This window comes from Pagrus pagrus (assembly GCF_965226575.1).
Source record: "Pagrus pagrus genome assembly, chromosome: 15".
Classification (NCBI taxonomy): domain Eukaryota; kingdom Metazoa; phylum Chordata; class Actinopteri; order Spariformes; family Sparidae; genus Pagrus; species Pagrus pagrus.
Genome location: NC_140199.1, coordinates 2005647 through 2021735, shown reverse-complemented (window position 1 = coordinate 2021735; position 16089 = coordinate 2005647). Strand labels below are relative to the sequence as shown.

Genomic DNA, 16089 nt, shown 5'->3' with positions numbered 1-16089 from the left:
TTTTTAAAATCTCCTCAAAAGCACTTTGGACTGGTCGACAAAATCAAACATCAGGATATTTTTTTAACCAAATACTATTGTAAAGCTGACTACTGGTACTTTCACAAAATATTAGCAGTGAGATTTTTGGTGATGATCAGTAATGTGGCTGAAGGCGAGTACACTTCACTGTAATGCAGCTTTTAAAACCCAGAAATGAAACGCTTATCGCGCTATAACGGTGTTCAAAATCTAAGGTAACAGAAAGGTGCATCTCAAAAAATTTTAATATCGTAGAAACGTTTTCAGAAGGTCGACAATTCTTGTATTAAAAATCTTTTTTTGATTGGTCTTATGTAATATTCTAATATTTGAGGTACTGGATTTATATTAAATCTTCACTTTTTGATTAAATTACAGAAAAAAATGAACTTTTCCATGATATTCTAAGTTTTTGAGGTGCACCTGTATAGTCTTACATCCTGATAACAACATAAATTGTATACACACTATTGCCCAGCCAAGTGATGTGTTTAAAATGTAAATTTTCTTTTTACCAGCGGTGAAAAACAGCAAGTCTCTACATTTGAGAAGCAAACATATTGTATCTGTAGCTGGTAAATGACTGAAACAACCAATAGGACATTTGTATAAAAAATAAAGGAGAACAAACACGATTGTATGACAGAAAAGTTTGTAATAGGTTTTTCTTACAAAAGTGTGAAAATAGAGAAAATTGCACAATTTAAGAAAATAAAACATCAGGAATGAAACAACAACCTTTTCTCAGGCAGCTTTAACAAAATGTTTCTGTACAAAAGGAAAAACAGTCAGCAGTCCTTCATCTGGAACAGAATAGTGACCTCGACATCAACTGCAGTCAAACACCTTCATGCAGTCATGTAATAACAGCTGAGGGTTTTGAGTACAAGTACACAGCAGAAGTGTTATCGAGCCTCAGTGTCACACTTTGTTCCTTTTCTTAAACGTGTTGGAGGAAAGAGATAAAGTGCAGTAAGAGCTGAGTGAGTATATCTGACTCTTCTGAACGGTTTCACACAGAAAGTTGCTGAAAACAATGTCAGACTTGTTCAACGCTCTGTTAGCAGCTTTGTTGTCAGCCAATTGGTTCAGTACAAGATAGAAAAAGACGTTTCATGTTGCCTGTTATGAACAGAGGTTTGAACAGTGACAACAATGTGTTATCTCACTCATTAAAAATAAAACAAAAACACAAACCAAACTCCAGCACAGTCCAGACGATTCACACACACAAAAATTGCACAGGAAGGTAAGAAAAAAAAATAATGTGCATCTGTTTTCTATAAAGTGTAGTGTAAAGATATACAAGTTTAGAGTGCTTACCATTTAAAATATATATGCAGTAACAGGAGTTACAAAGTAGCATCACTCAAAGACTAGATCAGAGTGATGAATCGATACTTTCTACAAGTTGATTAAATTATATATCAGCTCAACATTTTGGGAAATGCACTTATTTGCTCTCTTTTGGAAAGTAAGATAAGATTAATACCACTTGTGTCTTTGCATTCAGATTGGAAGCAGCCTGGTTTGGATTCTGCATAGACGTACTTTCCTGGAGGTTCATTTTTTGAGAGCATCTGTTAATGATTTCTAGTTTGTTTGTAGCCATTAAATAAGCACCAATACACCACGCTGACGAGCTTCAGAGCAGTTGGGAGGTGTGTTTTGAACGCTGGACTGAGGCCTTTACTCCAAACTAACCTCCTGTGTCCAGCTCCGTACTCGATTGCAGACACAAGCAGTATTCATCTTCACATCTAACACTGGCGACATAGAGCACCTGGTCACTCTCCAAAATAAAACTGCGTTGTACATGCGAGGTCACAGAGACGTGCCTCGAAGCGGAACGCTTGCAGAAAAGTAAATAATTGTACTTTCCAAAAAGCTGAATTATTCTTAAACTGCCACCTTTTTAACGTTAATAACTGTCAGTCAGTGACTTCACTCTAAACGTCTATTTGAACAGTTAAATATTGAGGATTTCAAATTAAATAGGATCACTTATAAGTCTTGTTTCTATGTTTCAGAACTCTTCAGCCATCAGGACAGAAAAATGTTCTGTGCTTCCTTCATTTTTTAAACTAGTGTTAAGCAAAAAAAAAAAAAAAAGGACGATGTACAGTACGATATGAAGGCTAATTATTTGGCCATCCTGGAGCGAAGGCGCCTCTTAATGATCTGGTGGTCGCTCTCTTTCTCCTCTGGCTCTCTGCTGATGATCTAAAACAAGAAAAGAAAGACCAAGTTGTTTAAAGTGTGTGTGTATCACTGCAGGGTTGTAATCAGAAGATCCAGTATTTTACTTAAAGTATCGGTTAATGCTTATTCAGGTCATTAAAATGGAGTAATTACGTGAATAAGTGCCTCAACTTTATTTATTCTTGCACTTAAGTGACATTACTGTAAAGGGTCTGATATCTACAGTAACAATGTTGAAAGCAACATGCTATCGCTAAGCACGGCAATGTTGACAATATTCTGATTAACTGTGCAGAGTGCCGTACTATTACGGCTAAATGGCAAATATGGTTCTTGTTTGGTTGAAGTGACTCTTCACTGTTAATTGACAGCTGTTCCTGCTGAAGTGCTTCGCTGCTCACTAGATTCTCGTCTCTCATTGCAGGAAGTTCATCGTAGGTGAGGAGCCATGAGAAGGTAAGGTCACGTCTGACATGCACACGTTTTGCTACTTATATCAAGCCAGAGAGCTGAATGTGGCTCCAGTGTAAGTAAGTGTTAAGATATATTTCACGATATTTTCAACAGAAATATAATTGCTAAAACCGTATACGACCAGTGAGGAGCTGGTTTTATAAGGGATAGTTTTATGAGCAATTGTTGGATTAAATCGATTGGGGTTATTCTTGATCGAGGCTTGGCATCCTTTGAAATGTTTGGAGGCAACAGTGTGGATCCCCGTGTTTGTACACATTTTTCTCCCAAGGTGTCAACAGACAAAATTCCCCCCTCTAGCATTTTCTTATTGTTGGTGCCAGTGACACAAAGACAACTGGAGTAACATCTGCTGACAACACCGGATAAAACGTGAGTTTTTCCACTGACATGAAAGCAGATAGAAACGGTGCCAGACTGCAAGCCTGACTGGATCAACTTTCCCCAGAGATCTCATGCCCAGTGGCAGACAGAACAGCATAGTGAAAGCGAAGTTTACAGGGAGACGATTAGGTGTGAAACTTCTGCTGCTAGGCTGAACTAGCATAAGTAACAAAGTACCATAAGAAGTGATACACTGGTGGGACTTTTAGGGCTTTAGAAACGTTGGCTAAGTGGGCTAAGCAATAATAACCTGCTCTAAGAACGAGGTTCAGCGTCTTGTTACCACGGAAAACGTCGGTTCCAGTTGAGTGACAGGACGACCTGGAGGGTATCATGGGGGCAGGGATGGATGGATTGCTATGACATTAGGCGATCAACATTTAGCAAAATTAGTGAAAATTCTCAAATGTTACATGTTTTCTAAACACATAAAAACTTACCAATATTAGACTCTTTTATTTAGGCTCAAAGTTTGATTTAATCAGAATCTATCTCATCAAAGTTGAGAGTTTCCCAGACTCTGTTTTACACATGTTGACTTTGATAGCCAGCTGTTTGGTTAGCATGTGTGTGTGTTAGGGTTGCAGCAAGTGATGCTCAAAAAAAAATTTCAATACTGTATAAGCGACTGTACGCGGTATGATAACCGTCGGGTGTCGTCCCACAGTGTTTCATTCCATCCAGGTCGTACACACTACTACTAATAATCATCGTCATCATAAGTTAGATAATACCATGAAATTGTGATATTTTTTGAGATGGTTATTGTACTGTTAACGCTCATGCCGTTGCAACCCTGACTGAGTGTGTGTGTGTGTGTGTGTGTGTGTGTGTGTGTGTGTGAGCTGCTATGAGCTTATCATGTTTCATGACACCAGTGTGATGGAGACTTACTGGGTGTGAGGGCATGTCCATGGGGGAGGAGATTTCAGGCCTGTAGAGTTTCCTTTTGTTCTTCTTGGCTCTCAGGCTGAGGGCTGAAGAGGAGGCTGCTGAGTCTGCATCGCCCCGGCCGCCCACCAGACTCATCATCTTCTTGGCTGCAGAGACGGAGACAATTTTAGATAAGAGGAACATGCTGACTGGATGGATAGATCTTTGAATTTACTGCTTAACTTTATGTTAGTGATGGCTGATGTTAAATGTGCTCTGTGTATCAGTTTTAAATCCTTTATAGCATGAGTATAATTACTTTGGAGTCACTGAGCGGAGTCTGTCAGACTCTGATCCACAACACTTTAACAAAATCAATTCATTGTTATGTCATTTTATAAATGTCAGTGTTATCTTTTAATAAATGACACTGACCTGATAAACGTCTAAGCACCTGTAGGTCAACAGTGTCACGGTTGTTATTTACTGTTCAGGGATCAGAGGTGAGGGGAAAGGAAAGAATCAGTGGAGGGAGAGAAGGAGTGAGCGACTGAGAGAGAGAAGAGATGAAAAAGGGAAGAGTGAGGTGTTATAACAATGAAGATAAAAGACAAGTGAAGGTGAGAGATGAAAGATGGAGGGACGGGAGGAAGGGACAGCGAGTAGGAGAAGAGGAGAGAGGGAGATGGAGGGAAGGAGGATCAGATAGCAGACGGCAGCCCCCTCGCATCAGAACCCTGGAGCGACAATTAATTGACCGAGTGAAACCGCCGGTCCTCGGGGATAAAACACAGAGATGACTCCGGTGGATTCCAATATGTTCCCTGTCTTAGCTTTCTCCTCTAAGCCATCATTAGTGTCCAAAACTGGCCAACCTTGCCCGGTTACTTTGTCAAACCTGTGTTATCCTTCCCAAGATGACTCCTCCAGGAACGCAGGGCTTTGTCCTTGTGAGTCTGCACGTGTTTCCACTAACAGGTTTTCAACTATGAAATTTTAAAGAATTCTAGAAACTCATCGGGACGATGTGATTGCATCCTGGAATCAGTTAATGGCTGAAGGCGAATGAGTAAAAGGCATCAGAGCACAGTGGGGAGGACATACTGAGTATAAAAGCAAGCTTTGGTGTGTTTGTGGCCGGACTGGTTGTGAAAAGCCAAAAGCAAATACCGACGGTGTGTTTTCTGATCGTTACTGGAATATTGAAGCTCCTTTAAATGCCCAAACTTGATTTTTTAGTTACACAGAAATATTGCATCAGTAAAGCAATTTCTGTAAAGGGCAGATACTGATGCAGACTTTCATCATTAACATGCTTCATCACTGCAGCGCTCACATTTGTGGCTTTTTTCTGAGATGCCTGAAGATGAAGTGCACATTTTTGCTCATATACTCAACGAGATTAAAATGGCAGCATGCATTACACTTTTACGTTTTAACGACACTATTGGGCGCCCGTTGGTTTAAAAATATTTTTTAGATTGTGTTATTGGTCCTCAAAAGTCGTTAGTGCCTTTTCAGGGTGCCCAAACTGGCTGTGAGCTGTGCAGTGCAGCGCGTCGTTTTGAGCCCGACTCTTTGTTTCTGTTTTCACTCCTGTCGCAGACTTTGTTCATCAGTGAGTGGAAACACGTTGAATATGCTGTTGCCGTAGATGGCATCACCCAGAAGTGTCAATCACTGGAGCAAGGCAAAGGGAGTCAAGGCATTTAAGTTCACACTGGTTTTATCAGCCCAGCATACGAATGTGACCTTTGTGAGAGTGTATGTTCACCTTTTACTGCTTAATGCACTACAAGCTGTACCAACGATCTCAGGTGGAACTAGGTGAAGGTGAAAAACACTAAAAATTACACTAAATGAAAAATAAAACTATCCTTATCAATTCAGGATCTTATGTTGGACCAAACTTGTAACGCACAATGACTTCTGTCTACTGTCACACCCCCGGAGCCTTTACTGGATATTTTTATTGCCAACAAATCTTTCTGACTTCCCTGCTGGCACTCAAGACACAAGCTCCTAAAACAGTTTCCTAAAACAGCTGCTCACTGTAGTTTTTGACAACGTTACCTGTATTTGTTGGACTCGTCTCTATTTGGTGCTCTAGTGAGTATTTGAGGCAGCAGGGCGGCGTATGTGGGATTGAGTCAAAATAAACTAAAATGTGTGTTCATGGTGATGCAAGAACGTGTTCGACAGCCCAGAGGAATCTGATTTTTTCAGGCTTTGGACTGAAACAATCCTTGCTCATGTTCACCCAAAGACACAGAATCCTTTTCCTTTAGGAACACAAAAGTTGGCCTTTGACTTGTTCCACAGACAACAGCTAAGACTGGACTGGGATCTTACCTTTACAAGATTAAAAACATCTAGGAGGCTGCATCAAGCACAACCACTCACAGCACCTGAGGCTGTTCGACCCAAGTGTGACACTGACCGGTGGAGTGACTGTGTGACGCATCAAAAAGTTTAAAGAACAATTTGATTTGGAAACGAATCCGGGGCCAGAACAGATCAAACATTTCCAATTTAATTAGTTTTGCACAGCTTTTCTTCAGTATAATTTCTTCTTTAGCTCTCAGTTTGTCCATTTTATTTTTATTTTTGTTGGTCGTCTTGTGCACAAATAAGGATTATTATTGTATTTCCATTGTTTGAAAGACGGATTTGACTTCTTACTGTTATCTCACAAGTTAAATTAATTTAATGACACTTGCACTTACTGTAGTTATACACAAGTTTTGTGCAGCTCAGCATTGTCATCAGCTAGAAGTATTTGTTTTGTCATTACTGATAAAAACGATTTAAGCCCTACACTGCTGTATCATTTTGTTGCTTCATCATATTTAACCTCCTCTTTATGTTTGAAATAAACAATCTGCAGCCTCTAATATACTAGTCATCGGAAACCAGATAAAAGTTACATATCTCCCACAGTAAAGAGTCACACACTGACACACTAACCTTTAGTGCCGAGCAGCGTGGGGGAGCTCTGCAGGAATTCTCCGATCTTCTGCAGCGTTCCTTCCTTTCTGCTGCGGATGCTGGTCTGGGAGTCCTGGCGACCCGCTGGGGAGGAGATCTGATCACAGACGACAGTGAACCTCGGTTAGTCTCTCAGCATGGATGGTGTACATTTTGTTGAAAAAAAGAAAAGTGGCTTCCAGTACAAGCATATTAAAAACGTCACTGATGAGGGTGGTTGTACAGATTGAACAAATGATCTAAAGCACTGATCTTGAAATGAAACTGAAGTAGCTGGGGACTTGTTTTAAATCATAAATTCTCGTCTCTCTAAGCCCGGAGATTGGAAAAGAGGTAATTTACACCCTCGACGTGCGGTCGACCTCATGCACCCACTTCAAACGAGGTGAACAGAACACTATTAGCTCAGAAGCTACATTGAAGATTTTGGCTTAAAATAGGCTGTAAAATCTTAACATCATAACATCTTTTTAAATCAAGTAAGGACCTGGGGTTTCCAGAGACCTTGATTAGGCCACACAAGCTGTATGGAGCCATTTTTATCTCGTCTACTTGAATCTTGACTTTTCAGGTGTTGTTGTTTTACATCTTAAATCAAGTCTCCAGCTGCTTCAGTTGTTTAGCAGAATGCTGCAACGCTGTTTCACTGTGAAGCTCCAGAAATGTTTTGTGGACTACGAAACTTCACCTGACTTTCCACCAGCATGGTGGCTATTTTGGCTGATCTGTTCCCTTAAACTAGCAATTGAAACATTACATTACAGATCACACCGCCAGTCAAACCCACAAAAACAGAATATCTCATGATTAGCATACGTAACCTCTTTATGTAAGAAGATGACTGCTTCGGGTTTGCAGTGACCCACTGTATGATGCGACATTGAGGTGTTAAGTATGAATTATTTATGTTAATACATGTAGGATGCATCGGGACACATGTTCATGGTTATGCATGGGGTGTGTGACTCTGTCTGGTTGTCACCTCCTCTTGGTGTGGGGTCAGCTTCGGCGTCAGTTTGGTCCTTGTGTTCCGTCTGTTCTGCGCCTCCACCTCTTCCTATCAACACACACAGGAGGGAAATGCACAAACACATACAAGATTAAGACACACACACACACACACCAAATGGTAAAACACAGAGTGTGTGTACTGAGTCATCTGTACGAAGCAGACGATCAGAGAGGTTAGAGAGAGGAGAGAAGAGGAGCTAAAAACAACCACACACAGTTTCATAATGGCAGGGCGGTCAGGACGAGATGGCTTCGGCCATTAATACACGGTACACAGACATCAGGAGAAAAACATTCAGACACTTTGTGCACTGGCTTCAGTCGGTGGTCAATTCCACTTTTACCATTTTACCAGCCGTAATAATTTTCAAGGGGAGAAAACAAGCTCCAATTTAGGGTTATTTACCTGCCAGAGGGGCTTGAAGGGTTGACAAGCTGAACTGCTACCAGTCAGAATGTATTGTCCGGTTGTCTCAGCATCAGCCAATTAATCTTTAGTTTTCATTTTCGAACAAGAATCTGATGTCAACGACAAATACCATTTTCAACCATGGGTAGAAAACCTTTCATCAAATCTATGTGTCTATGATGTGTTCTTCATGCTTTCAGACAGACTGTAAAGGAACAGGCATGCCAAGGACAGCCATCTCAGCTGTAGGTGTTTTTTAGTCAACTGAAGCGTCTGACAATTTTTTCCCTTGTCTGCTGTTTGAGAGGTGATGACAAGACATGATGGCAATGGTGTATGAGTGAAAAGAGAACGACTGCATAGAAGTTTTGATGAGGAGAAACCTTCAGTTCACTGTCTGGCACTATTAAAGAACTGTCCACCTTATTCCTGTTGCAACCATTGAAGAGTAGAAAGAGTGATTTGCGATGTAGCTGAAAGGTTTTATGTTTGATCAGGACTCTCCTAAAAAAAAAAGAAAAAGATTATAGTCTTATATAGGGCCGTATAGGTGATCGAAATAGCAATGGCCAAGTGTGGTGGCGGTGTCTGTATCTGCAGAGACTCTGCCCTCTGCCTGTGTGTTTTACTGTTTGAGCAATGGCTGTCACTCAAAAAGGGAATCAGGAAGACTGTCGATATACAAACTGTTATGATAATACCGCGTTTTCACTTCACACAAGTTGCAAATGGCACTGGTGAAGATGCGTAGGCAAAAAATAAGGAAAAAACGTGCTGAATGAGTGAACTCATGGATACCACAGCGACAGGCTCAATAGGCTTTCCCTTTCTTTCATAGTTTCTCCTCTCATACACTGGTTTGCTTAGCTGAACAGCCAATCAGTGTGTTCATTGGTCAAAAGGTTCTCTCAACGACGGGCTCTGCCGCCAACTCCAACTCCTAAAGGGCCGATGAGTGCCAACGGTGCGGGACACATCGCAACAATTAGGCTCCAATCATTCTACAACTTACCCAGGCAAACAGTCAGCGGGGACAAAGACCACAGGGAGACTGGCTTTGCCAAATTGGGAGAGAAAAGCAGCAAAAATATAAATCGTTTTAAACCAACAAACTCAGATTTGATCCGTCAGTATATATTCCTGCAACGATTTCAGTACAACGAATCCCTGGACATAGTTTGGTACACTAACAAATGAAGCGATTCTGACTCACAACTACCGGTTGGGGACGAGGCTGACCTGAGGGGGTGGCTCACGGGCCCGGCTGAGGAGTGGGCGTGGTGGAAGCCGTAAACATGCTCCACTTTGAAAGGCAGAAAAAAAGGTCAAAACATGTGGAGTCATCAGTGACTCAGTGGACGTTCTAAGATATAATCGGAGAAAGGAGGGATGGAAGAAGTCGAGGTCGGTAGAGATAGAAAATGTCAAGAAAGTACATAATGGAGCTGGAGTGTGTTCATGCACGTGTGTGTGTGTGACAGAGTGAGGAAAAGCAAGAAAGAAGCAGAAAGATACAGATGAGTAGTGATATGTTACAGTGATAAACCGTAATTGGAGAGTGTGGAGAAAGTAAATAAGATGAAGCGTGTGTGCGTGTGCGTGTGTGTGTGTGTGTGAGATGGAGATGAGATGATAGAGGGAGCGTGTGGAGAAAGTAAATGAGACATGAGATAGTGTGAGTCAAGACTGGGGACAAAGACAGATACAGGGGAGATAGTGAGAGGCAGAGATGTGCTGATTGGTTTTCTTGGAAGATTTTGAAGAACAGTGGATTTTAATTCCCTGTACCTCAAACATCTTTAGAGATGTCCTCAGTTGATCCCAAGGAACGGTATCGGAGCTGATCCAAATGGATCATAACAGCGGCTTAAATAAAGCCAATCAAAGTCCGATCCTTCAGCTGATGGCAAGTTTTGTCCACCTCAGCCTGACACCAATGGGAGCATTTTGTGTACATAGAAGTGAAATATACACAGTGGATTGCGATACATATAAGCTTATATCAGCCAGTACAAGATCAAAAATATTAGGCAAAACCAAGCCCGTTACACGTGCTGCTGCAAATGCAATAAATCTTCCAATATAACCCCTCGTACATACAATCTATTTCTTTGGGAAGAAATGACGATCAGCAGTAGATGTCTTTTGGCAAACTAAATCACTATCATGCAAGAACTGTGATGACTGACTTATTTAAATACACTCTGATTTGGAGAACAGAGAAGAAAGGGTTAAAAAAAAAAAACAGACTACAAGTCATACTGTAAAAAACAAACAAAGTACATCAGTGTACATGACGGATTCACTCCACTGTGCACAGGACTTCACAAAACTCTAACACCAAAATCATAAAAGCTAAAAATTCTGATAAAGATTTTCTGGGACAGCTGAGAAGCCTCCCTTTTGAAGAAAAGCCACACCATCGTCAATAAATCATTAGGAAGTCATCTGCTGAGCAGACAGACGTGGCTGGGAGAGACGAGGCTTCAGAGGCTGAGAGAGGAAGATGGAGATTTAGAGGAATGACTGAAAAATGTTGAGAGACAGAAAGACAAGAAGAGAGAGAGAAATCAGAGGGCAAATGCATGAAGACAGAGGAGAAAATGATTGTGTGCAAAGAGTAAAAGGTGAAGCACTTTATTTGCTCACTCGTGTTCACGTTGTGCCAGTTTGCATGTTCCAGCGTGCCAACACTCCATTATCTCTGAGAAAAATTGAATAGTGCTGGATCGCTGATGAAATCGGCTACCGCATCACTGCTGGGTCACTGCCTACAGATGTCACACCCATCAGATAAGAACCCACTTTACCGTGCAACTCCCTCCCTGGGTGTCAGAAGGATGAAATACAAGCACTCGATTTCAGTTTAAATTATTCCGACGAGTTTGACAAAATAACTCGTCTGAACAACACAAATAGCAACAATGAACGGAAGCATCTTCTTTGTATTTAAAAAAAGGAGGAAGCAGGAAGAGGAACATTTCTATCTCGTGTCGTGAGCAGTGGCACAAATGCAGCTTATCCATTTGCAAACACAAAATACATCTGTGATTAAACAATATTGGCAGATTGAATTGACCCACCAGTGCATCGGTCAACATGTTTAACTAGGCTTAACACTAACACTGCTGTGGGGCAGACTAACACTTGTCTCCACTATTTGATGACAAATTTCATTTATGCAAAGATCAACAATCTCATGAAGTGAAAACTGAGAATGTTGCCTTGAATAATCCGAGCAGAAGAGCCGTCGGTCTGAGCATTTCTAAGAATAGACAGAGGGAGGAACGTGACTAGATGGTTTAAATCAAATCTTTTCTATACATCTATACAAAGATGTTCTGGGTGTGGATTCTGAATCGCACAATAATCATCCGATGTGGGAATAACGTTTTCCCACAGAAAAATACAATCAAATACAACACTGTGCATCTCAGTGTTCAGCTACGACTGTGCACCCTCATCTTTATTTCATTTTATCAAGCTGTATTTGGTAAGGACAATCTTTTGCAAGTGCAGCTGCACAGAAACAAGTAATTCCAGTTATAAGTCCACACTCAGGTGGGAGCAGTGCGGGCCTGTGGTCATACAAGTGCCCCTATAATAATATTTTTACACTTTGACTCTGAGTTAGAAGCTCAAGTGTCCTTGAACAAGGAACTGAATCAATTCCAGGAGCGCTGCCCGTGGCTCAACCTCAACTCTGACCTCCCTGTAGGGGGAGCAACAGGCCACAGCTTGATCGTACCCCCCAAAGAGATCACAAGTCTGCAGCTACAAGAGCAATAAAGCAGACCAAATGTTTTCTCCCCCGAGACACTAACCAGTCAAGATGGTGCAAATAGAGAGAAGAAAGAAAAAGAAAGAAAGCTTTTTACAAAGGAAATCAATAGAAGACTTTCACAGCAACTCTGCTCTCACACACCAACAAATCAAATGCTTATGTGATCAAGGCATAGCACACCTCCAAAAACAAAACTATAATTAACGTCAACGTTAATTCCCTTAAAAACTGAAACTTAAACACATTATCCAGGTACGACCAAGTATCCGTTTTTACTGAGTGTTGCAACACGCAATAATAAAGCCGCTTATCAAAAGCTCATAATGTTTGAGACTTTCAATTAAAAATGACAAAACTTAACCTTTTTATTTTACTATTAAATCTCTGAAGTATGGACATGTAATATGGGCCTAAGATACATCACTAACAATAGTTAAGTAAGTTAACTTTTCCTGACAAGGAAACAAAAAACTGCTCAAACTTTAAAAGAAAATACATTATTGCTAAAATGGGACAATGATGAAAGACCAAGTAGACTGAGAGTCATACTTATCCTCCAAGCTTACGCAGGCGCACTGAGAACACAAAAGCTAGTGTGGTTGATCAGGAAAGAGTTGGCTGCTACACTCAATATTCATGCTAGTGCTATCCATGCTAATGATGTTGCTATCGCTAGAACGGCAATCTGGAGGCAATGGTAATGGATTGAAGTCCGACTATCGACACCCTGGTTGCCTGGGATGAAATAAAATAACGGGAAGTAACACTGACTGGAGCGGGGCTGTAATGATCTTGTTCAACCACGTACAGTATTTAGGTGCAAAGTGGAGCCCAACAACCGTCTCTACTTTCATACATAAAATCTTATTCTCTGCCTACCATACAAACTGCATTAAATATAACTCCCACACCCAACATCTGCTCCCACAGGATCACACCTATGCTGCAGCCCTACACGGTTCCACAAAATTATACCACATTAGCATCATGGAAGAAATGTGTTTTTTGCACTGAATACTGGAGGGAATTTGTGACATTGCCATATAATGTGAGGGGGGCATTTTGTTAACACATTAGATACACTTCGCTCTGGAGCACAGAAACGGGTACATGAATTGAACGCACCAACAAGCAATCCATGTAAACATCCTCGTTTGTGTATTTGCTGTGATTAGATTATGTGCAAGTAAACATTGCCTCAGTCTCCCTGCTGTTAAGCAGGGACTGACGCAGGGACGGCTGGATGCACACGTGCAGTTTTCTGCATTGTATCCTCACTTATTCATTTGTTCATTCCTGAATCTTCTGTTGGTCAGGAGCCAACGAAGAAACTGGAGGTGAAAACACTGGAAGTACAAAACCTCTTAGGCTTTGCATTAACGAACCTCGTAGATCTGTGAGGAACGTTGGAGTTGCACGTTGCTGCTGCCACACTGGAACTTGCTGTATAAAATGCTTCACAAGAGGTGTAACATGTTGATGAAGGGTAAAGCCATTTGGTAGCAGTGCATCATTTGGTTCAGGAGTGAAAGCTGTACTAAAATGGTAAATGATGATGAAGACGATGAGGAATGCTTGTCTGCTCATGAGTTTGGATTGATGAACACATAATGCTGTTTTCTTAAAGGAAAAAAAAGGTACCTCTTTTGTTGTTCGTCGTTTACTCCTCCTGAAAATATGAGACTTCAGAAAAGAAAGAACTTGGTTAAAAACAAACAAACTACTCTGTATCAGAACCCTACGTACTGGAAGTGGCAATATGCAGAACCACTAAAAACAGTTAACTGTGTTAATGTAGGAGAGAGATTTAGCATTATTTCTCTCTGTACTGCTAAGCACTGTTTGTGGTGACTTGAGGTAATGGTGTAAAGCAATAGAGTTGACATATTTTTGTAGGCTAACCTAAAGTTTTTGACTGATTTTGGATCTCCAACCACCTTCAAAAGCTACGTCCTGCCACCTACTGTATCAGTGTGTAGATGCTGCGCTTGTGAAGTCAATGAAAGCAATCTTGCTTTTTATTTTGGGTTATATTGTTCGCCTGTATTTTCCTTATTGTCTAACTGGTTAATATAAACTTCCCATTATCAAGCCGATAACTTCATTATATCATGTATCCCTAATTTGTAGAGGGGCTCATAAAAATTGACCTCAAGGAAGTAGATTTTTGAACCCTAACCTGACCTTCATATTGAACCTTGTAAAGCCTCCAAAACTATTTTACATTTTAACTGAGTAATAACATTATTTACAGAAGTGTAATAATTTCACCCTATGTTAGCAGAGGGAAACCAGCTGTGTCCCCCTGCTTACAGTCTTAATAATACTAAAACAAGCTAACTGGCTGCTCGCTTTATATTTACTGGATAGAAGTGAAAGTGGCTTCACCAACATAATAACTCATGTATCTTACAGTACAGTTCATTTTGGAGTTTTACATGGCCTCGTCAGACACTAATGAGGAAAAGGCCCTGACATAGTTTAATGTTTCATGTAATTTTGAAAGGAAGCATTAAAAGTTGATATAGTTCAGTTCCTGATGGCTCTGGATGTGAAGTGCCACTGGTGCCATCACGAGTCTCATCATCAGGCTCGGCTGGACCCCCAACTGGCCCACTACTCCATGCTGTACTCATGTTAAATGAAATACCAATAAGATCTGTGTTTGTAGATCCATATCTGTTGTATCTATTGTGTGATGTTTACAGGCACAGACACAGAGGGAGGACATTAACATGCATATGCTTACAGCTGTTTAAAACAGTATCACTGTGTGCATACGTATGTGTAATAAATACTCCCCGTGTTGCCTTCTGTGAGGATGCCACAAAAACACAGCTATCTAAGTGTCAAGAGGAAAATACTGATGGAAGAAATCACAAATATAATCAGCAGTGGAAGCATTGTTTAAGATTTACGTGCTGCTGTGACTTCTAGGAGTGTTACAATCTCAGTTGTGCTCAATTAGTGCTGAAGGGATTATTTGTGTAGAAAATGTAGTATTTTTGTAGTATCGAAGCCACCACCACAGCCCAAAACACTAAGGAGGTTTAAAGGGTGAGGCTGCTTTATCATAAAACCAACATGAATTTGTTTCTTTGTCCAGTTATAGTCTGTGTAGCAACAACCTGTTGTGATTTATGCATCATCTCCATCTTTATAAAAAACCTAACCACAGGACTTGACTATCCTCATCAAACCTTGAACCCCTTCTGATTGAGTATTACCGGACATAGAGGAGGAGGCACACTTGAATCTGGGTCCTTCAGTTGAGGGATGTTCTCCCTATTCAACACCTCCACACTGACCTGCTTAAAACTGAAAGGGCTCTCCAACAAATTCATTTTTCTAAATGAAAAGATCAAGCATTAACTACTGTTTAAATGTTAAAGCCATTTATCTGCAGCAGTTTTAATGTTTACTTTAATTTGCCTCCGTGTTGATCTCAGATAAAAGCTTTCTGCTGAGGGATTATTTTTCGATTTTTAAAAAAAATGTATGTCCAGCCCAAAATGTCTCAAACTCAAAGAACTCACTCAGACAATCGATTCAAGAATAACTGATGCAACACCAAACAAAACCAAAAAGTCCAACATGTAACTGCTTAGTCAAAGGTGCTTCAGAAAATCCATCTGAGCTCCAAAAGAACAAAAGTTATGGTGGTTTATAATTCTCCTTTGTCACCTTCATCCACGTTCGTGTTGATGCATCACAACCACAGCCAAACAGAAACTCACAGGCCATAAATACTCAAAACTCGTTCCAATTAATGATCCAAAGAGCAAAACTGAGCTGTTGTTTTAGTTTTTTTAGCTGACAGACCTGAATGCTGGCTGAAAGCTCAGAGGACCTCACTGTTTGTCTTTGTGAGTCTGTCTGTTCTGTGACTCTCGCTCTCTCCCTGACCTCTGTGAGGCCTTATTAAGTGTTGTCCCATTAATCA

At 40.7% G+C, this 16089-nt stretch overlaps 1 protein-coding gene across 3 annotated transcripts in view; it reads right to left on the bottom strand.

Moving 5' to 3' along the window:
* Positions 1-656: 656 nt before the first annotated feature.
* LOC311270888 (kinesin-like protein KIF20B) overlaps positions 657-16089 on the bottom strand; it is a 46770-nt gene continuing 31337 nt past the window's right edge. For 2 of the 3 annotated variants that reach the window (XM_084376114.1, XM_084376113.1), the window contains exons 31-35: positions 13788-13829; positions 7925-7999; positions 6922-7039; positions 3976-4121; positions 657-2244 (exon numbers count right to left, since the gene is read on the bottom strand). In XM_084376114.1, coding sequence (XP_084232240.1) covers positions 2164-2244; positions 3976-4121; positions 6922-7039; positions 7925-7999; positions 13788-13829 — 462 coding nt within the window. In that variant the 3' untranslated portion in view covers positions 657-2163. The remainder of the gene's footprint in view (positions 2245-3975; positions 4122-6921; positions 7040-7924; positions 8000-13787; positions 13830-16089) is intronic. The other variant, XM_084376115.1, reaches the window with a different exon arrangement.